This window comes from Lampris incognitus, chromosome 5 (genome assembly GCF_029633865.1).
Source record: "Lampris incognitus isolate fLamInc1 chromosome 5, fLamInc1.hap2, whole genome shotgun sequence".
NCBI lineage: Eukaryota > Metazoa > Chordata > Actinopteri > Lampriformes > Lampridae > Lampris > Lampris incognitus.
The window spans coordinates 68,946,253-68,968,496 of NC_079215.1; the positions used below are offsets into that span (position 1 = coordinate 68,946,253).

At 45.6% G+C, this 22,244-nt stretch overlaps 2 protein-coding genes across 2 annotated transcripts in view; both read left to right on the top strand.

The window, feature by feature from the left end:
- Positions 1–3,756, top strand: part of si:ch73-362m14.4 (actin-binding protein WASF3) — a 14,017-nt gene extending 10,261 nt beyond the window's left edge. The window contains exons 9-10 of the mRNA XM_056280741.1: positions 343–576; positions 3,522–3,756. Coding sequence (XP_056136716.1) covers positions 343–576; positions 3,522–3,685 — 398 coding nt within the window. The 3' untranslated portion in view covers positions 3,686–3,756. The remainder of the gene's footprint in view (positions 1–342; positions 577–3,521) is intronic.
- A 13,080-nt stretch (positions 3,757–16,836) lies between these two features.
- On the top strand, positions 16,837–21,127 carry zgc:110222 (uncharacterized protein LOC550336 homolog). The gene is made up of 2 exons (XM_056280806.1): positions 16,837–17,310; positions 20,041–21,127. Exons 1-2 carry the CDS (start codon positions 17,052–17,054, stop codon positions 20,304–20,306), a joined length of 525 nt encoding a protein of 174 aa, XP_056136781.1. The 5' UTR covers positions 16,837–17,051; the 3' UTR covers positions 20,307–21,127.
- Positions 21,128–22,244: the final 1,117 nt, after the last annotated feature.

Here is a 22,244-nt window from a genome sequence, read left to right on the forward strand (position 1 = left end):
ATGGCTAGTTGTCAGTATTACTTTAGCTAGCTGGCAGGGTGTTTTTATGGTTTATACAGCAGAAGATATGTATGGCTAGTTGTCAGTATTACTTTAGCTAGCTGGCAGGGTGTTTTTATGGTTTATACAGCAGAAGATATGTATGGCTAGTTGTCAGTATTACTTTAGCTAGCTGGCAGGGTGTTTTTATGGTTTATACAGCAGAAGATATGTATGGCTAGCTGTCAGTATTACTGTAGCTAGCTAGCTGGCAGGCAGGGGGTCATTACACATTCTGGTCCAGGTGAAATTAACTTGAGAGGATCTGGTGTTGTGATGATGTTTGACCTCTCTGCGTTGTTTGACTCCTAGCTGGCGTTGTGGTGGCTATGTCGCGCCCATATAGCCCCTCCCCCCCACCTCCTCCTCCAACCAACTACGTCCCGTCTCCGTCTCGTCCGGGAACGGCAGCCCCACCCCCTCCCTCAGCGGTGGCCCCACCTCTCCCCCTGGCCACGGAGAGTAGGAAGACCCCTGGTGGAGCAGCAGTGCCGATGAACGACGCACGCAGCGACCTGCTGGCTGCCATCCGCAGAGGTCAGAGGTCATGGAGACAGATTCTAAACATCCAACAGGGTCTCCAGTCCTTCCAGTTGATGGCTTTCTTCTCACTGAAAATGTTTCAAGTTAACCTGATTAAAGTAATATTCTGAATTAGACAAGGGTATGGAAGCAGCTTTACTAATCGCCTTTTCATCACAAATACAACCCTTATCTTGAGTATATTTCAGTTGAAATATTTAATTTAAACTCAGTTATTTAATCCAAAGGAGTTGAATCAAGTGCAACTGGACTTGGTATATATCCGTGAAGACGTTTCACCTCTCATCCAAGAGGCTTCCTCAGTTCGTGCCTTTCTGACTAGACCAAGCTAGTCTGACTGGCTGCTGATGAGACTCAGTATTTATCCTCTGGAGTAGTTATCAGAGCTATAGATGTCCATGGCTCTTTGTGTTCCGATGTTTAGCCATGCCTGTCGTTATCAGAGCTATAGATGTCCATGGCTCTTTGTGTCCCGATGTTTAGCAGCGACGGTGGTTGGGGGTGTTAGTTTCGACTTCATTGTTCAGTGGTCATGAGAGTGGTTGGAGCCGTTAGTGAGCGACTGTTGTTCTAGGAGGCTAGGCTTCTTGAGTCTCCTGGGTAGAGATGAAAGGACGGCATTGTAAGTGGGAGATAGGTGGTGTCGCAGACCTCCACCTCTGTTTAGGGATGGTTTTTCCAGTTTCACATAGATGGCTTCCTTCTCCCCTCTTTCAAACCATCTATCTTCTCTGTCCAAAATGTGCACGTTGCTGTCCTGGAAGGAGTGTGTCTTCTCCTTTAGGTGTAGATAGACTGCTGAATCTTGTCCTGAGGAGTTTGGCCTTCTGTGTTGGGCCATCCGTTTGTGTAGTGGTTGTTTGGTTTCTCCTATGTCAGTGCAAGTGCTAGTCAGAAAGGCACGAACTGAGGAAGTCTCTTGGATGAGAGGCGAAACGTCTTCACGGATATATACCAAGTCCAGTTGCACTTGATTCAATTCCTTTGGATAACCATGACCTGGATGAATGAGAACATTCACAGATATTTAATTAGAATATTTAACATTTATTTCTGTTGCCCCAAATCAGGTGAATCGGCTGTACTAAATTGTCCCTAGGTGTGAATATGTGTGTGTATGTGTGTGTGTGTGGGGGGGGGGGGCTGTGTGATGGCCTGGCGGCTGTCCAGGGTGTCTCCCTATCTGCCACCCAATGACTGCTGGGATAGGCTCCAGCATTCCCACGACCCTGAGAGCAGCATAAGCGGTTTGGATAATGGATGGATGGATGGATGCCCTAAATCAGTGTCAATCTCAGATCACTTTATATTCCCACAGTAGAAATAGGTAGACACGGTAAACCACAGTAGAGACTACTGCAACTACTACTACTACCACTACTACTACTACTATTTTCGGCTGCTCCCGTTAGGGGGCGCCACAGCTGATCATCCACAGTGGATCATCCGTATCCATCTCTTCCTGTCCTCTGTATCTTCCTCTGTCGCACCAGCCACCTGCATGTCCTCCCTCACCACATCCATAAACCTCCTCTTTGGCCTTCCTCTTCTCCTCTTCCCTGGCAGCTCCATATTCAGCATCCTTCTCCCAGTATACCCAGCATCTCTCCTCCACACATGTCCAAGCCATCTCAATCTTGTCTCTCTTGCTTTGTCTCCAAACCGTCCAGCCTGAGCGGTCCCTCCAATATACTTGTTCCTAATCCTGTCCTTCTTCGTCACTCCCAGTGAAAATCTTATCATCTTCATCTCTGCCACCTCCAGCTCCTCCTCCTGTCTTTTCATCAGTGCCACTGTCTCCAAACCATACAACATAGCTGGTCTCACTACCATCTTGTAAACCTTCCCTTTAACTCTTGCTGGTACCCTTCTGTCACAAATCACTCCTGACACTCTTCTCCACCCACTCCACCCTGCCTGCACTCTCTTCTTCACCTCTGCTCTGCATTCCCCATTACTTTGGACAGTTGACCCCAAGTATTTAAACTCATCCACCTTCATCACCTCCACTCCTTGCATCCTCACCATTCCACTGTCCTCCCTCTCATTCACGCATATGTATTCCGTCTTGCTCCTACTGACTTTTATTCCTCTTCTCTCACAAACATGCCCATTGAATCTGCTCCAATCACCACTCTCTCCTCCTTGGGTACCCTCTCCACCTCCTCATCCAACTCAGTCCAGAATTCTTCTTACTCTTCCATCTCACACCCAACTTGCGGGGCATATGTGCTGATAACTATAACAGTTATTGATCAGAGTTTGAACAGTAGAGATGTTATTTATATTCAGGTCCTCCAGTCAGATGAGGAAAAATAAATGAGAGGAACTTGAGGAAGAATATCAGAGGATTCTTCTTCCAGGACAGATAGACACCTTATAGAAACCAAGTGAACATAATAGAAAATGTGGAATACATTTAGAAATAAAACCCCTCATGACAAACTTATTGATATAATTATATAATGCACAAATGTCAGGGAATTTAATATCTGTGGGGTTATTTAGATATTATCTGCTTTTACACATTTATCACATTTTCGCTCTCAATCTGAGTTTTCTCAACACTGTTTTTTTACACAGGGCGTTAAACTGCTTCATAAGATTACTTCCTGATCGAGAACGAAGGCCGTGACTGTGTTATCTTGTAAAAGTCATGAAAGAGCCACATGTCTCCATGAAAAAGGTGGGACCTTCCAAAAAGTGGAAGGTCCCATCAAAATCTGACTGTATCATAGAATGATGAGTCAGTCAGCTGTTGTGATGCGAGCCATGCTGCAATGGAGGAGTCATGACTTCTTATCCGACCTTATGTCTCAACAACGTGACCCATGTGATCCGTCTGCTGAGCACAGATTGGACCATCCACCTTTTAGACGATGTGCTCATGGTCTGGATTTAACGTCTTACAGGCGTTTTGTGTCTTCTTATGTCTTCAGGCATCCAGCTGAGGAAGGTGCAGGAGCAGCGTGAGCAGGAGGAGGCCAAGAAGCGAGAGCCGGCTGGAAATGACGTGGCCACCATCCTTTCACGGCGCATTGCTGTGGAGTACAGCGAATCAGAGGATGAGTCTGAACCGGAAGACAACGAATGGTCTGACTGAGGAGAGAGGAGAAGACGAGGGTGATGTTGACTTCATAGTCATCCTCTGTACAGCTGTGGAAGTACATAAACCAGGTGTTGGAAAATAACAAATCAGTGTCGTCAGATCTGGATGTCGAGGTTTCCTGCCAGAACTTTTGTAGGTTTCTGTTGTGTGAGTCCAGATTTCTGAGATTGTCGTGTTGATGCTTTGTCTGTCTCTCTATTGAAGCAGTTTTGAAAGTGTGTATTTAATGTGTGTTTAGTGTGTGTTTAGCTGGTATTGCCTTTCAGACACACTGTAGTTTCCATGTCCTTCGTTTGTTTGATTAGTGGGGAACTCACGAACGAGTCGTTCTAATAATCAGAGAAACTGATGATTGACGGTTGATATATCTTATGAATAGTGTTTCTTAAACTCTGGGTCAGGACCCGAAACTGGCCCTCATATTTCCTTGTATTTGGCAGCTGGGCTGCAACGGATGTGAACCATAAATGTTTTAGCGGCAACTGGAAGAAGATTACTGAAAAAAAGAAGAAAAAAAGGTTGAGATTCCTTGAGGGATTTTCCAGTGATGTCTTTTTTGATTTGTCAGTGTTAGCATGACCGAGAAGGTCTTCACTGGGTTTTCTCCATAGGGTTCCAAATACATATCAAATGGACCTCCTTTACAAATGGTTTTATAAGTAGATTTTTTCATATCCTCTTAAAGTTACAATCTTGAAGATTTAGACCTTTTTGATACTTTCTATATCTTGACATACGTATTTAAGACAGTTGTTAATCTGCCAATACCGAAAATAACTTTTTAGAGGGATGTGATGTGGATGTCTGTTGTCTGGTAGGACTTTTTAGAGAGATGTGATGTGGATGTCTGTTGTCTGGTAGGACTTTTTAGAGGGATGTGATGTGGATGGCTGTTGTCTGGCAGGACTTCACCAGGGAAAATGCTTGGGTGCAGTGTTTTCATCTTCATCATAGCAGCCAGATGAGGAAGAAGAAGGCAGGTAGTGTTGAGTTAGAAGAAGTGAAGGTGTTCTGTCTAACCAGCAGATATGACAGAACAAGCTGGTAGAAGACCTTCACCAACACATAGTACTACATCAATAAGTACAACTCAGGTTCACCAGGTTTTATGTTTATTTCTGACACAACAGCCCTGCTGACAAAAATAACAATCTACAGGATTGTAACTTTAAAGGCCCTATGAAACCTTTTTTTTAAGTTGGCTAGTGATTTACCAGACCATAAAATGTGCCAAGAAGATGAAAATGTTCCAAATATCTGTACTGCGTTGCCAAAACAAGTCAACCCAGCTGCTTTTAAATTGGCCTGGAATCATCACCGTCGTGTCTGTGGTGCCTGTTTTCTTTTCGTCCTCTGGTGGTCAGAAGAAGAATAAAGCTAATGCTTCACTACTGGTTCCTAAACCAACTCTTATATCAGGAGGTTCTAAACCTTATTGCCCAAAGGTCCGCATTTGATTTTTATTTAAGGTCAGAGGTCTGGAATGATTATTGGTGATAACAGAACATTTAATCAAGTCACTTATAATGTTTAAGCAACATACTGTAGTGAATTCGGGGGGCAGTCGGGAACCACTATACATTTCAAGTTCAAGGTAGTCAAAATACATTCCAGCCTAGTTGGGGAGAAATTGCATTGTTTGCCTGCAGTCAGTTGCTTGAACCTAGGCACAGTCGGTGTGATTACCAGGTGGACACTGATTCAAATGGGTCAAGCTGCTGCGGTACGAGCTTTTCGCCACGTGCACAGGCGCGCGGGGAGATGTTTTAAGTAGGGGGGCTGCCAACTAAAACGAAAAGTATTGTGGCGAGCTGGCGTGGAAGAATGAGACGAGAGGCAGAGACCTCTTTTTAATCACAGCTCCCATGCCCCATACACCACACGACCTCGCCCAGGGAGTGCTCTTTTATTCACACCGGACCAGAACTGACAACAACGTAACGAGTCCCCCCCCCTCCCCATGTCACAAGTGACGACATGAGTCCCAGTCACGGTCCTACAGTCAGTCAGTCAGTCGGTCAGCCAGTAAACGGTCTCCTACTTAGTCTCAGTCGAACCCCCAAAACAACAACACAAGGATAACCTCAACATGAACACCACATCATTTAAACACAATTTCAAATCTAACATTAACAGTCCCATCAGCCGCTGCGCCCCCAGCGCGCAGAGCCGCCGACAGTCAGAGCGCTACAGTATGACGTCATTGTTTTGTTTGTAAGGCGCGTGTGTAGCAGATGTGGAATGCAGTGTTTACTCACTTTATTGTTTAACATGTACCTTCCTCACAGCCCGCTGTTGAAAATATAGATATGTTTTGTTTTTCTGCATTTGTGCGTGAGGAGAAGTTAGGCATACTGTTGGGTTTAAGATGTTCCACAGCCACCTGCCACGACTGGGGGGGGGGGCGCACTATTGCACTTGCATCGTGGAGAATGCGGACTCACACACCGAATGTTCTGCGGAGACCCGCCCTACTCTGCCTCCACTGGGCGCTAACCCAAACAAAAACTCACCTACTAGTAGTACACGTACTAGTAGTACACGTACTAGTAGGCTACAGAAGGTTGAGTCAGTTCATCCGGACACAACTTTATTGACAGATACGTTTTATCATCACCTAAGTGACCTCTTCAGTGTCACCTGACTGCAGGTGTCCCCACCCTTATAAACAATACAGTGACTGCAGGTGTCCCCACCCTTATAAACAATACAGTGACTGCAGGTGTCCCCACCCTTATAAACAGTACAGCGACTGCAGGTGTCCCCACCCTTATAAACAATACAGTGACTGCAGGTGTCCCCACCCTTATAAAGAATACAGTGGCTGCAGGTGTCCCCACCCTTATAAACAATACAGTGACTGCAGGTGTCCCCACCCTTATAAAGAATACAGTGGCTGCAGGTGTCCCCACCCTTATAAACAATACAGTGACTGCAGGTGTCCCCACCCTTATAAAGAATACAGTGGCTGCAGATGTCCCCACCCTTATAAACAATACAGTGACTGCAGGTGTCCCCACCCTTATAAACAGTACAGCGACTGCAGGTGTCCCCACCCTTATAAACAGTACAGCGACTGCAGGTGTCCCCACCCTTATAAACAGTACAGCGACTGCAGGTGTCCCCACCCTTATAAACAATACAGTGACTGCAGGTGTCCCCACCCTTATAAAGAATACAGTGGCTGCAGGTGTCCCCACCCTTATAAACAATACAGTGACTGCAGGTGTCCCCACCCTTATAAAGAATACAGTGGCTGCAGGTGTCCCCACCCTTATAAACAATACAGTGACTGCAGGTGTCCCCACCCTTATAAAGAATACAGTGGCTGCAGATGTCCCCACCCTTATAAACAATACAGTGACTGCAGGTGTCCCCACCCTTATAAACAGTACAGCGACTGCAGGTGTCCCCACCCTTATAAACAGTACAGCGACTGCAGGTGTCCCCACCCTTATAAACAGTACAGCGACTGCAGGTGTCCCCACCCTTATAAACAATACAGTGACTACAGGTACCCCCACCCTTATAAACAATACAGTGGCATAACGACCCAAACCAACCACCAGTTTCATATGCAAATATGGGTGTGACCATTAACTAGAGTTACAATGGCCATGTGTACTATTCACAGAGGATTGGGGAATAGTTGCAATCACAGCATTGTAAGATGATGACAGATGTACTCTTAGCCCCACCCTCCCCCCAGCCCTCAGTTCAAGGATGGTCGTTCCCTCTTCACATAGATGGTCTCTGGCGTGGACCACCTTCTGGTGCAGTGTGTTTTGGGGTTTGAAAGCAACTGAAATGCGGTGTTTGGAAGGGTGGGGATACCTGCAGTCACTGTATTGTTTATAAGGGTGGGGGTACCTGCAGTCACTCTATTGTTTATAAGGGTGGGGGTGCCTGTAGTCACTCTATTGTTTATAAGGGTGGGGGTACCTGCAGTCACTCTATTGTTTATAAGGGTGGGGGTGCCTGTAGTCACTCTATTGTTTATAAGGGTGGGGGTACCTGCAGTCACTCTATTGTTTATAAGGGTGGGGGTGCCTGTAGTCACTGTATTGTTTATAAGGGTGGGGGTACCTGCTGTCACTGTATTGTTTATAAGGGTGGGGACACCTGCAGTCACTGTATTGTTTATAAGGGTGGGGGTGCCTGTAGTCACTCTATTGTTTATAAGGGTGGGGGTACCTGCAGTCACTCTATTGTTTATAAGGGTGGGGGTGCCTGTAGTCACTGTATTGTTTATAAGGGTGGGGGTACCTGCTGTCACTGTATTGTTTATAAGGGTGGGGACACCTGCAGTCACTGTATTGTTTATAAGGGTGGGGGTGCCTGTAGTCACTGTATTGTTTATAAGGGTGGGGGTGCCTGTAGTCACTCTATTGTTTATAAGGGTGGGGGTGCCTGTAGTCAGGTGAGACTGAAGAGGTCACTTGATGATGATGAAACGTATCTGTCAATAACTGTTGTGTCCAGATGAACTGATTGAGCTTCCTGTGATTCTCCTACCTGGATTGTTGAGTATCCGTAAAGACAGAGTATGCTACTCGACCTCCGTGAAGTTGCCCCCCATGTAATCAGAACATGAATAAAGATATTATCATCCATTAGTGCAGCATTTGTGCCGATTTGTGCCGTAAACAATATTGTTTGTGCTGTAATGGTTTTTGAGATATTAAGCATTATATTTTAGAGAATGTGACGTCACCCTGCACCCCATTATTGTCCAAATCGTTCAGAACTGGTCTTGTTTGTCTGTGCTCGTTTGTGCCGTTAAAAGAAACTTTTGTGTTCTTTTATTCTTCACATGTATGCCTACGACAATACTTTTTAAATGTGAGAGACTTAATTTTGCACCTCATTGTTGTCCAAATAGTTTAACACTGGTCTCGTTATTTGCGCTGCGTCAGTGCAGTTCTGAAGACTCGTAACTTATCAAGCGTGACTGCCCTCCTCTCTCAGCCAGGACCCAGGACCAGTAACATGTAGAGTACTATATTATACCTCCTCTCTCAGCCAGGACCCAGGACCAGTAACATGTAGAGTACTATATTATACCTCCTCTCTCAGCCAGGACCCAGGACCAGCAACATGTAGAGTATATTATACCTCTTCTCTCAGCCAGGACCCAGGACCAGCAACATGTAGAGTATATTATACCTCTTCTCTCAGCCAGAACCCAGGAGCAGCAACATGTAGAGTATATTATACCACCTCTCTCAGCCAGGACCCAGGACCAGTAACATGTAGAGTACTATATTATACCACCTCTCTCAGCCAGGACCCAGGACCAGCAACATGTAGAGTACTATATTATACCTCCTCTCTCAGCCAGGACTCAGGACCAGCAACATGTAGAGTATATTATACCACCTCTCTCAGCCAGGACCCAGGACCAGCAACATGTAGAGTATATTATACCACCTCTCTCAGCCAGGACCCAGGACCAGCAACATGTAGAGTACTATATTATACCTCCTCTCTCAGCCAGGACCCAGGACCAGCAACATGTAGAGTATATTATACCACCTCTCTCAGCCAGGACCCAGGACCAGCAACATGTAGAGTATATTATACCTCCTCTCTCAGCCAGGACCCAGGACCAGCAACATGTAGAGTACTATATTATACCACCTCTCTCAGCCAGGACCCAGGACCAGCAACATGTAGAGTATATTATACCACCTCTCTCAGCCAGGACCCAGGACCAGCAACATGTAAAGTACTATATTATACCACCTCTCTCAGCCAGGACCCAGGACCAGCAACATGTAGAGTATATTATACCTCCTCTCTCAGCCAGGACCCAGGACCAGCAACATGTAGAGTATATTATACCTCCTCTCTCAGCCAGCACCCAGGACCAGCAACATGTAGAGTATATTATACCTCTTCTCTCAGCCAGGACCCAGGACCAGCAACATGTAGAGTATATTATACCTCCTCTCTAAGCCAGCACCCAGGACCAGCAACATGTAGAGTACTATATTATACCACCTCTCTCAGCCAGGACCCAGGACCAGCAACATGTAGAGTATATTATACCTCCTCTCTCAGCCAGGACCCAGGACCAGCAACATGTAGAGTACTATATTATACCACCTCTCTCAGCCAGGACCCAGGACCAGCAACATGTAGAGTATATTATACCACCTCTCTCAGCCAGGACCCAGGACCAGCAACATGTAAAGTACTATATTATACCACCTCTCTCAGCCAGGACCCAGGACCAGCAACATGTAGAGTATATTATACCTCCTCTCTCAGCCAGGACCCAGGACCAGCAACATGTAGAGTATATTATACCTCCTCTCTCAGCCAGCACCCAGGACCAGCAACATGTAGAGTATATTATACCTCTTCTCTCAGCCAGGACCCAGGACCAGCAACATGTAGAGTATATTATACCTCCTCTCTAAGCCAGCACCCAGGACCAGCAACATGTAGAGTATATTATACCTCTTCTCTCAGCCAGGACCCAGGACCAGCAACATGTAGAGTATATTATACCTCTTCTCTCAGCCAGGACCCAGGACCAGCAACATGTAGAGTATATTATACCTCCTCTCTCAGCCAGGACCCAGGACCAGCAACATGTAGAGTATATTATACCTCCTCTCTCAGCCAGGACCCAGGACCAGCAACATGTAGAGTATATTATACCACCTCTCTCAGCCAGGACCCAGGACCAGCAACATGTAGAGTATATTATACCACCTCTCTCAGCCAGGACTCAGGACCAGCAACATGTAGAGTATATTATACCTCCTCTCTCAGCCAGGACCCAGGACCAGCAACATGTAGAGTATATTATACCACCTCTCTCAGCCAGGACTCAGGACCAGCAACATGTAGAATATATTATACCACCTCTCTCAGCCAGGACCCAGGACCAGCAACATGTAGAGTACTATATTATACCACCTCTCTCAGCCAGGACCCAGGACCAGCAACATGTAGAGTATATTATACCACCTCTCTCAGCCAGGACCCAGGACCAGCAACATGTAGAGTACTATATTATACCACCTCTCTCAGCCAGGACCCAGGACCAGCAACATGTAGAGTATATTATACCTCTTCTCTCAGCCAGGACCCAGGAGCAGTAACATGTAGAGTATATTATACCTCCTCTCTCAGCCAGGACTCAGGACCAGCAACATGTAGAGTATATTATACCACCTCTCTCAGCCAGGACCCAGGACCAGCAACATGTAGAGTATATTATACCACCTCTCTCAGCCAGGACCCAGGACCAGCAACATGTAGAATATATTATACCACCTCTCTCAGCCAGGACCCAGGACCAGTAACATGTAGAGTATATTATACCACCTCTCTCAGCCAGGACCCAGGACCAGCAACATGTAGAGTATATTATACCACCTCTCTCAGCCAGGACCCAGGACCAGCAACATGTAGAATATATTATACCACCTCTCTCAGCCAGGACCCAGGACCAGTAACATGTAGAGTATATTATACCTCTTCTCTCAGCCAGGACCCAGGACCAGCAACATGTAGAGTATATTATACCTCCTCTCTCAGCCAGGACCCAGGACCAGTAACATGTAGAGTATATTATACCACCTCTCTCAGCCAGGACCCAGGACCAGTAACATGTAGAGTACTATATTATACCACCTCTCTCAGCCAGGACCCAGGACCAGCAACATGTAGAGTATATTATACCTCCTCTCTCAGCCAGGACCCAGGACCAGCAACATGTAGAGTACTATATTATACCACCTCTCTCAGCCAGGACCCAGGACCAGCAACATGTAGAGTATATTATACCACCTCTCTCAGCCAGGACCCAGGACCAGCAACATGTAAAGTACTATATTATACCACCTCTCTCAGCCAGGACCCAGGACCAGCAACATGTAGAGTATATTATACCTCCTCTCTCAGCCAGGACCCAGGACCAGCAACATGTAGAGTATATTATACCTCCTCTCTCAGCCAGCACCCAGGACCAGCAACATGTAGAGTATATTATACCTCTTCTCTCAGCCAGGACCCAGGACCAGCAACATGTAGAGTATATTATACCTCCTCTCTAAGCCAGCACCCAGGACCAGCAACATGTAGAGTACTATATTATACCACCTCTCTCAGCCAGGACCCAGGACCAGCAACATGTAGAGTATATTATACCTCCTCTCTCAGCCAGGACCCAGGACCAGCAACATGTAGAGTACTATATTATACCACCTCTCTCAGCCAGGACCCAGGACCAGCAACATGTAGAGTATATTATACCACCTCTCTCAGCCAGGACCCAGGACCAGCAACATGTAAAGTACTATATTATACCACCTCTCTCAGCCAGGACCCAGGACCAGCAACATGTAGAGTATATTATACCTCCTCTCTCAGCCAGGACCCAGGACCAGCAACATGTAGAGTATATTATACCTCCTCTCTCAGCCAGCACCCAGGACCAGCAACATGTAGAGTATATTATACCTCTTCTCTCAGCCAGGACCCAGGACCAGCAACATGTAGAGTATATTATACCTCCTCTCTAAGCCAGCACCCAGGACCAGCAACATGTAGAGTATATTATACCTCTTCTCTCAGCCAGGACCCAGGACCAGCAACATGTAGAGTATATTATACCTCTTCTCTCAGCCAGGACCCAGGACCAGCAACATGTAGAGTATATTATACCTCCTCTCTCAGCCAGGACCCAGGACCAGCAACATGTAGAGTATATTATACCTCCTCTCTCAGCCAGGACCCAGGACCAGCAACATGTAGAGTATATTATACCACCTCTCTCAGCCAGGACTCAGGACCAGCAACATGTAGAATATATTATACCACCTCTCTCAGCCAGGACCCAGGACCAGCAACATGTAGAGTACTATATTATACCACCTCTCTCAGCCAGGACCCAGGACCAGCAACATGTAGAGTATATTATACCTCCTCTCTCAGCCAGGACCCAGGAGCAGCAACATATAGAATATGTTGCTGCTCCCTTACCTGTGAGGGGTAATGATGAGATGTACAGTAGGCTCACCTCAATGAACCGCTGGCTGGCTCGTTACTGTAATGAGCAGGGATTCGGCTTCGTTGATAGCTGGCCTTCTTTCTGGGGCCGCCCTTACCTGCTGAAAGTGGACGGCATTCACCCTACTGGGGACGGCGTCGCTCTTTTGTCTAGCAATATAGATAGCTGTTTACGTTTACTTTGACACTAGGGATTTATCATTCAGCAGGTTGCAGGTGATTAGAGAGCCTGCTAGGTTTAAATCTAGTGCAGATGTGGAGTCAAGTAGTTTAATTAATATGATTAGTCAGGGAATTTCTCGTAGTGTAGATTATCAGCCTGATAGCTTGGTCTATAACATTGAGACTGTCTCCCTACCCTGCTGTATTGCTCCCAAGCTCTCCTCTCCTAAATGTGTGAATCACAATAATCTAGTAATTATTCCTACCACTGGTAGTGGTGAGATGTGTGACAAAGTACCTAATAATCTACAGAACCAAACAGCTAATGTTATCAAGAATGTGACCACATATCGTCCAAAGCGTTGGTGGCCAAAACTCTCAACAAGGTGTCTAATTCCAATTAATCTTTCACCTATTGGTAGCTCTAAAGCTCTGCCTACTACTGATCACTTCCACAAACTTGGTTTGATAAATATCAGATCACTGTCTACCAAAGCCTTACTAATAAATGATCTGATTCTTGAACATAGTTTTGATATGATTGGGTTATGTGAAACATGGCTGAAACCAAATGTTTTCCTTCCCTTAAATGAAGCTTCCCCACCTCACTATACTTATGCCCATGTAGCTCGGGCAAATAAACAAGGTGGGGGTGTTGCCTTAATATATAAATCTATTTTCAATCTGACTTCTAGACTCGAATCTAAATTCCAGTCTTTTGAGTCTCTTGTTCTTGGTCCATCTCCCTCAGCCATGAATAGACTCGGCTCAGTCCAAATTGTGATACTCTATCGGCCTCCTGGCTGTTACTCGTTATTTCTTGAAGAATTTGGAGAATTTGTCGCAGGCCTTGTTACTCACTCTGATGAGATTCTAATTCTTGGTGATTTCAATATTCATCTGAATGAGGCTGCTGATCCTCTAAGTAAAGCCTTTCTGGCACTAGTTGATACTTTTGGGTTCACTCAGTTTGTTCAAGAGTCGACTCATTGCAGTGGTAACAGCCTTGATTTGGTTTTATCTAAAGGAATAGCTGTTTCTGATCTGAATGTCTTACCAACCACATCTGCTGTGTCTGATCATTTTCTCGTCAAATTTGAATCATTATTGGCCTGTCCAGTTAATGTCAGCACAGAGGTAATTGCCACTCGCCGTATTGGTCCCTCCACTGTAGCTGCATTTGGCCAGCAGCTGCCTGAAGTCTTGGCTCCTTTCACTGTGGTAAATGACTCTTGAAAATTTCTCTAGTGACTTAAATATGGCCCTCTCTAGTCTCCTCGATTCAGTTGCACCTCTCACTACCAGAGCTAGGCGACTAAAGAGGCCTACACCCTGGTTTAATGATGAGACACGTGCTCTTAAGCGGACCTGCAGGAGACTGGAACGTAAATGGCGAAAATCAAAATTGGAAGTTTTTTACCTATGGTGGCATGAGTGTATTGAAATACAAGCGTGCAAAAACATCGTATCTCTCTCACTTAATAAATATTAATAAACATAACCCCAGATTTCTCTTTGACACTGTATCTAAACTTACTAAAAAGCAGTCGTCTATTAGCTGCTCACCATTCACAGCCCATGAATTTCTAGATTTTTTCTGCAATAAGGTTGATGAGATCTTAAACAAAATTAGTTCTTCAACTCCATCTACTCCTGCAGATCCTGTCATACTAAATTCATATCTACACAACGAGTCCCTGTCAGTTCCAGCTATTACAGCTTTTGAGACTATCTCTCTTGATACTTTGACTAAGTTCGTGTCAGCTTCTAAACCAACTGCTTGCCTACTTGATCCCTTACCAGCAAAACTTTTTAAAGACCTCTGGCCTTCTCTTGGACCTACAGTGCTAGACATCGTTAATTTATCTGTTACTACTGGCATTGTTCCCAGCAGTTTTAAGACAGCTGTGGTTAAACCTCTACTTAAAAATCCGCACCTTGATCCAGGGTCTCTTAATAACTATCGGCCAGTCTCTAATCTTCCATTCTCCTCTAAAGTACTAGAGAGAGTTGTGTATCAACAACTTTTGACCCATATAAAAGAAAACCATCTATATGAACCTTTTCAGTCGGCTTTCAGGCCCTGTCACTCCACTGAAACTGCTCTGACCAGAGTGGTGAATGATCTTTTACTGGCTATCAACTCTGATTCCACTTCTGTGCTTCTGCTACTGGACCTCAGTGCAGCCTTTGACACCATTGATCACTGTATACGTTTAGATAGATTAAATTGTAATTTTAGTGTCTCTGGCTTAGCTCTGTCTTGGCTTAAGTCCTACTTATCCGGAAGAACACATCGTGTCTGCTATAATAATAATATATCAATTTTTTCTGACGTTAAATATGGTGTGCCTCAGGGCTCAGTTCTTGGCCCTCTACTTTTCTCTCTTTACATTACACCTCTTGGCCAAATTATACGCCGTTATGGAATAAATTTCCATTGCTATGCTGATGATACTCAGCTGTATGTGCCTATATGGACTGATGATCGTACTCAATTGACTAACTTAGAGGCCTGCTTGGCTGCTGTGAAAAACTGGATGTCACTTAACTTTCTGCTTTTAAATTCAGACAAAACCGAGATGCTGGTCATTGGCCCTGCTAGACACAGACACCAATAAGATCAAGTAACAATAACAATCGACAACTCTGTGGCTTCACAAAGTGTGGCAGCCAAAAATCTTGGTGTTATGTTTGATCCCAGCCTTTCCTTTGATAAGCACATTAAAGAAATCACCAAGACTGCCTTTTTTCACTTACGTAACATAGCTAAAATGTGACCATATTACACCAATTCTTGCCTCCCTTCACTGGCTTCCTATCCATGTTAGATCAGAATACAAGGTGCTTCTGCTGACTTATAAAATCCTAAACGGGCTTGCCCCCCCCCCACCTTCAAACCCAAGCCGCTGTGGTAAGGACTCAGCCTTATGTGGTACGCGCTCTACCAGGTGACCCACCGGGTCGTCCTCTGTGTGGAGTTTGCATGTTCTCCCCGTGTCTGCGTGGGTTTCCTCCGGGGGCTCCGGTTTCCTCCCACAGTCCAAAGACATGTAGGGCAGGTGAACCGGCTGTACTAAATTGTCCCTAGGTGTGAATGTGTGTGTGTGTGGGCTCTGTGATGGCCTGGCGACCTGTCCAGGGTGTCTCCCTTCCTGCCGCCCAGTGACTGCTGGGATAGACTCCAGCATCCCGGATGAATGTTACCCGGGGACGCTGTTCCGGTGTGACACCTGGGAGGATGCAGTTATTAGTCAGTTAGAAACGCACATCAGTGAGTAACGTTGTGTTGCCCATAACCTGATTAGAGTGCACCCTGTGTTGGGCCAGGTACGGGTGTAGGCCTGTATATAAACAGTTTTAATGCTGAAGCCAAAGGTGACCTGTCAGACATCTTGATGTCGTCCCGTCAGCCTCATCTTTCTCGTTGCGACTTAAAGACCAGCTGTGTCATGCCAACACACCGACAGCAGGTGCTGTGCGAACTGCGGTTCTGCTGAATTCTGCACCGTAAACCAGATCAGCACAGCTCAGGACTGCCTGCTTCTCTGGTCTACTCTCATGCCCCGTGCAGGTAAGAGCTCCCTGATGAAGAAGTGAATAAAGGTGACGATGAAGAGTATCCATCATCATACCAAGCTGCATAAAACGTGTTTTCCTATCAATAGTGAATTAATGACTCCTTCCCCTTGAGGCAGATGTGTAAATTGTGGTACTGGGCTACACAAACAAAACTCACATGACTTGACTGTGTAATGTGGAGAGGATGGTCAGTACTGCTGATCCAGTCCCACCTTTAGTAGTCAGCCGAGCCTCTTGTGTGTCTGGGCTGCCACAATTTACATGAAGAAGAGGCGCCCCCCCCCCCCCAACACACACACACACACTTAATTGGGTGCCTAACAGCACTGTTTTATTTTGAGTTTAGATTAAAAAGTTTTTTTAAATCACCCCGTCACCACTTGGTGGCGGTAAGGAGCCACGTTGTTGTTTGCCTACCGCCATTAAAAAGGAAGAAGTGAGGGGGCAGTCCATGACGAACGGCACGGCGTTGTGACGTCAGCGTGCGCTGTGGTGTGGTGTTGGAGGCAGCGTCTCAGAACTACTCCAACTGTAGGTAAATACGAGCCCTTAATGCGCGTGCAGGTCCCCCGCCTTGTCGGTAGTCCAGATGTCTGTCCGGGTCAGCTGTCTGTCGTTCCGCCAGCCGTACGCCGGTCTGGTTCTGGACGGGGTGAAGACCGTCGAGAGCCGCTGGCGGCCCGTTCTGCCCGCCGTGGAGGAGCGGACCCTGGCGGTCCACATCGCGCAGAGGGACTGGGAGGGAGAGGACTGGAGGGAGGTGCTGTCCGGGGCGCTGCACATGGACCCGTTCCAGATCCGAACGCTCCTGGAGTCCGGCGAGCGGTACGGCCGCGGCGTAGTGGCGGGTAAACCCAACGCACCTGTGATGTTCGGGGTTAGGGGAAGAACGCACCTTTAAGGACACAGGGAGTTATGGGGTAGTGAGCGGAGCAGCCCCGGGGGGCGGGAAGGCAGGCGGGAGTCAGTAGGACGATGTGCACGTTATGCAGGCAGCGACGTAAACATGGCGACGTTCCCCGGCTCGTTATCCTCTGTGCGCGTGACAAGTAGGCCATTACAGCACCTGTCACCTGCCGGTGGACTGACTGACAGACACGTTGCTTCCTGCAGGAAGGACAACACACATAGCCAGCAGGACAACACACATAACCAGTAGGACAACACACATAACCAGTACGTCTACACACTTAACAAGCAGGACAACACACTTAACCAGTAGGACAACACACATAACCAGTAGGTCAACACACATAACCAGTACGTCTACACACTTAACAAGCAGGACAACACACATAACCAGTAGGACAACACACATAACCAGTAGGTCAACACACATAACCAGTAGGACAACACACATAACCAGTAGGACAACACACATAACCAGTAGGTCAACACACATAACCAGTAGGACAACACACATAACCAGTAGGACAACACACATAACCAGTACGTCTACACACTTAACAAGCAGGACAACACACTTAACCAGTAGGACAACACACATAACCAGTAGGTCAACACACATAACCAGTAGGACAACACACATAACCAGTAGGACAACACACATAACCAGTACGTCTACACACTTAACAAGCAGGACAACACACATAACCAGTAGGACAACACACATAACCAGTACGTCTACACACTTAACTAGCAGGACAACACACTTAACCAGTAGGACAACACACATAACCAGTAGGTCAACACACATAACCAGTAGGACAACACACATAACCAGTAGGACAACACACTTAACAAGCAGGACAACACACGTAACCAGTAGGACAACACACATAACCAGTACGTCTACACACTTAACAAGCAGGACAACACTCTTAACCAGTAGGACAACACACATAACCAGTAGGTCAACACACATAACCAGTAGGACAACACACATAACCAGTAGGACAACACACATAACCAGTACGTCTACACACTTAACAAGCAGGACAACACACATAACCAGTAGGACAACACACATAACCAGTACGTCTACACACTTAACAAGCAGGACAACACACTTAACCAGTAGGACAACACACATAACCAGTAGGTCAACACACATAACCAGTAGGACAACACACATAACCAGTAGGACAACACACATAACCAGTACGTCTACACACTTAACAAGCAGGACAACACACATAACCAGTAGGACAACACACATAACCAGTAGGACAACACACTTAACAAGCAGGACAACACACTTAACCAGTAGGACAACACACATAACCAGTAGGTCAACACACATAACCAGTAGGACAACACACATAACCAGTAGGACAACACACGTAACCAGTAGGTCAACACACATAACCAGTACGTCTACACACTTAACCAGTAGGACGACACACATAACCAGTAGGTCAACACACATAACCAGTAGATCTACACACATAACCAGTACGTCTACACACTTAACCAGTAGGACGACACACATAACCAGTAGGACGACACACTTAACCAGTAGCACGACACACTTAACCAGTAGATCTACATACATAACCAGTAGGTCTACACACATAACCAGTAGGACAACACACATAACCAGTACGTCTACACACTTAACCAGTAGGACTACACACTTAACCAGTAGGACAACACACTTAACCAGTAGGACAACACACATAACCAGTAGGACAACACACATAACCAGTAGGTCTACACACATAACCAGTTGGACAACACACATAACCAGTAGATCTACACACATAACCAGAAGGACTACACACATAACCAGTAGGTCTACACACATAACCAGTAGAACTACACACATAACCAGTAGGACAACACACATAACCAGTAGGTCTACACACATAACCAGAAGGACTACACACATAACCAGTAGGTCTACACACTTACCCAGTAGAACTACACACAAACAGTAGCACGACACATAACCAGTAGAACTACACACATAACCAGTAGGTCTACACACATAACCAATAGCACAACACACATAACCAGTAGGTCTACACACATAACCAGTAGAACTACACACATAACCAGTAGCACAACACACAGAACCAGTAGGACAACACACAGAACCAGTAGGATTACACACATAATGAGTATAACTACGCACAAACAGTAGGACAACACACATAACCAGTAGCACAACACACATAACCAGTAGGTCTACACACATAACCAGTATAACTACGCACAAACAGTAGAACACACATAACCAGTAGAACTACACACAAACAGTAGGACTACACACACTTCAGATGACATGATCGAAATTATATAAATTATATAATATAGAAATGATAGAAATGATGTAATATAAATTATATAATATATAAATTATAGGAATGACATAAATTATAGAAATTATTTATATATATAAATGATAGAAATGTAATAAATTATATAATAAACTATAGAAATGATAATAGAAATGATATAATATAGAAATGATAGAAATGATATAATAGAAATATGATATATATAAATGATGCAATATAAATGATGTAATATATAAATGATAGGAATGCTTTTCCTGTGGGGTTTCTGAGTTGTAGCTGTGTTGAGTGTCGGCTAGCTGTGTGTTTGTCTCCCAGGCCTGGTTGAGGTGGGCGAGACCTGGTGTTGTTCGGCCTCTCTGCCAGACGAGGACCTGCGTGACTTGGAGAGACGGGCTCTTCTGGTTGGTCTACAGGACAAGTTTCTGACCCGCTTGTCCAACCCGCGCTGGTTAACGACGCCACTCTTCACCAAGGGACACAAAGACATCTGGACTGTAGACATCCCAATATCTTTTCTGCCCCCCGACACGTACGTACACACATATCCAGGACTCGGACCGGCGCCAGGAACTGGACAGTGACTTTGTGAACTGTCACAGTTCCTGGGTTGATATGTTTGGTTTCAGTTTTCTCAGCAGTCTTTATGTTTTAACAAGACTGCGCCCAGCTTCAGGTCTGATCTTTTCCACACACAGCAGTGTGCCACCGGTGGGTGGGTGGGGTGCAGGGTAGCTCGTACCTGGCGGGGAAGGACGAGGGCGAGGGCCTGCTGCATGGCCAGTAACTACTACATGCGAGGCAGGAACTGTCCTACAGTGTGTGTGGGAAGGTACTTCAGTGAAGCCATTCTGGGTCGAAGTGGTGGAGGTCCTGAGCAGCGGGTCTGGCTCTGTAGCCCCCCTGACTCCTGCTTTATGTCCACTAGGGGACAGCACTCAAACGCCAAACATATCCAAAGGTGTCATGATGGGTTTGGTCACAGCTTCCAGAATCACCTGGACACATGGAAAACAGCTACGTCTCCAGATCCCAAAGACTGGCTAACTGCAGGGATTGAGACTGCGTCCTACGAGTCGATGCTCAGCAGGTTAAAAGGCAACATGGAAGATGGGCCTACCCCCCGGGATCTTTTTTGGACTCATAAAGCCTGATGGGGGTCTTGCTTAGATCTGAAGTACAACCAAGAGCCCTGAGTGACTGTGGCACGCTGCCTCTGCTCCTCACTACACACCGAGTTCCTTACTTCCATGTGCACACTTGTTTTTACTTGTTCTGTATTTTACTCCTCTTTTCATGCCATGTCTAATGACGTCCGGGCCCTGAAGGGGCAGCGTTTGTTGGAGCAGTGAACCGCCAGTCTTCCTGTTTCTGTTCTTTCTGAAAAGTTCAATAAAAATTTTAATGACAAAAAACTACACTACGTACATGTTCCAACAGCTGGTGACTGTGGGGGTTGGAGACCAGGGAGCTGGTTTAAGTAATACCCTGGTTCAAGTAATACCCTGGTTTAAGTAATACTCTGGTTTAACTAATACCCTGGTTTAATTGATACCCTGGTTTAACTGATACCCTGGTTTAATTGATACCCTGGTTTAAGTAATACCCTGGTTTAATTGATACCCTGGTTTAAGTAATACCCTGGTTTAATTGATACCCTGGTTTAAGTAATACCCTGGTTTAATTGATACTCTGGTTCAAGTAATACTCTGGTTCAAGTAATACCCTGGTTTAATTGATACTCTGGTTTAACTAATACCCTGGTTTAATTGATACCCTGGTTTAATTGATACTCTGGTTTAGGTAATACCCTGGTTTAATTGATAAACCAGGGTATTACTTAAACCAGGGTATTACTTAAACCAGGGTAAGTAATACCCTGGTTTAATTGATACTCTGGTTTAAGTAATACCCTGGTTTAATTGATACTCTGGTTTAAGTAATACCCTGGTTTAATTGATACTCTGGTTTAACTAATACCCTGGTTTAATTGATACTCTGGTTTAAGTAATACCCTGGTTTAACTAATACTCTGGTTTAAATAATACTCTGGTTTAAATAATACCCTGGTTTAAATAATACTCTGGTTTAAATAATACTCTGGTTTAAATAATACTGTGGTTTGGTTTTCTAGTCGTGTGACATGCATAACAGCTTTTATTCTAAGATGACATATGCTGGGGTTAATACTCCTGCCTGTGCCCCTGAGCAAGGCAATGGAAAGAAGAAGGGGAGGTGGTCCGCGGGTGCTGCCGCTCCTGTACAACAGGATGGTTACATGCAGACAACACATTCACTGTAAGAATATAATGACAACATAAAGTGGCTTTCTTCTTCTTCTTTCTTTTCTTTGAGCGAAACCAGAAGAAGTGATGCAGCATGTGATCATATGTATCATGGACACCTGGTGCCCACTTACACAACCACCTGGCCAACTGCTGAGGGCACAACCACCTGGGAAACAGCATCCCCCACAGAAGCATGGCCAGGTACATGGCGTAGGGTTTGGTGTCCACAGTGAG

Bases quoted from the DNA above. Each gene is read 5' to 3' on its own strand.
- zgc:110222 (XM_056280806.1), top strand. From the start codon at position 17,052: ATGTCTGTCCGGGTCAGCTGTCTGTCGTTCCGCCAGCCGTACGCCGGT. The intron at 17,311-20,040 runs GTAAACCCAACG...TTTGTCTCCCAG, and splicing joins CGGCCGCGGCGTAGTGGCGG to GCCTGGTTGAGGTGGGCGAG.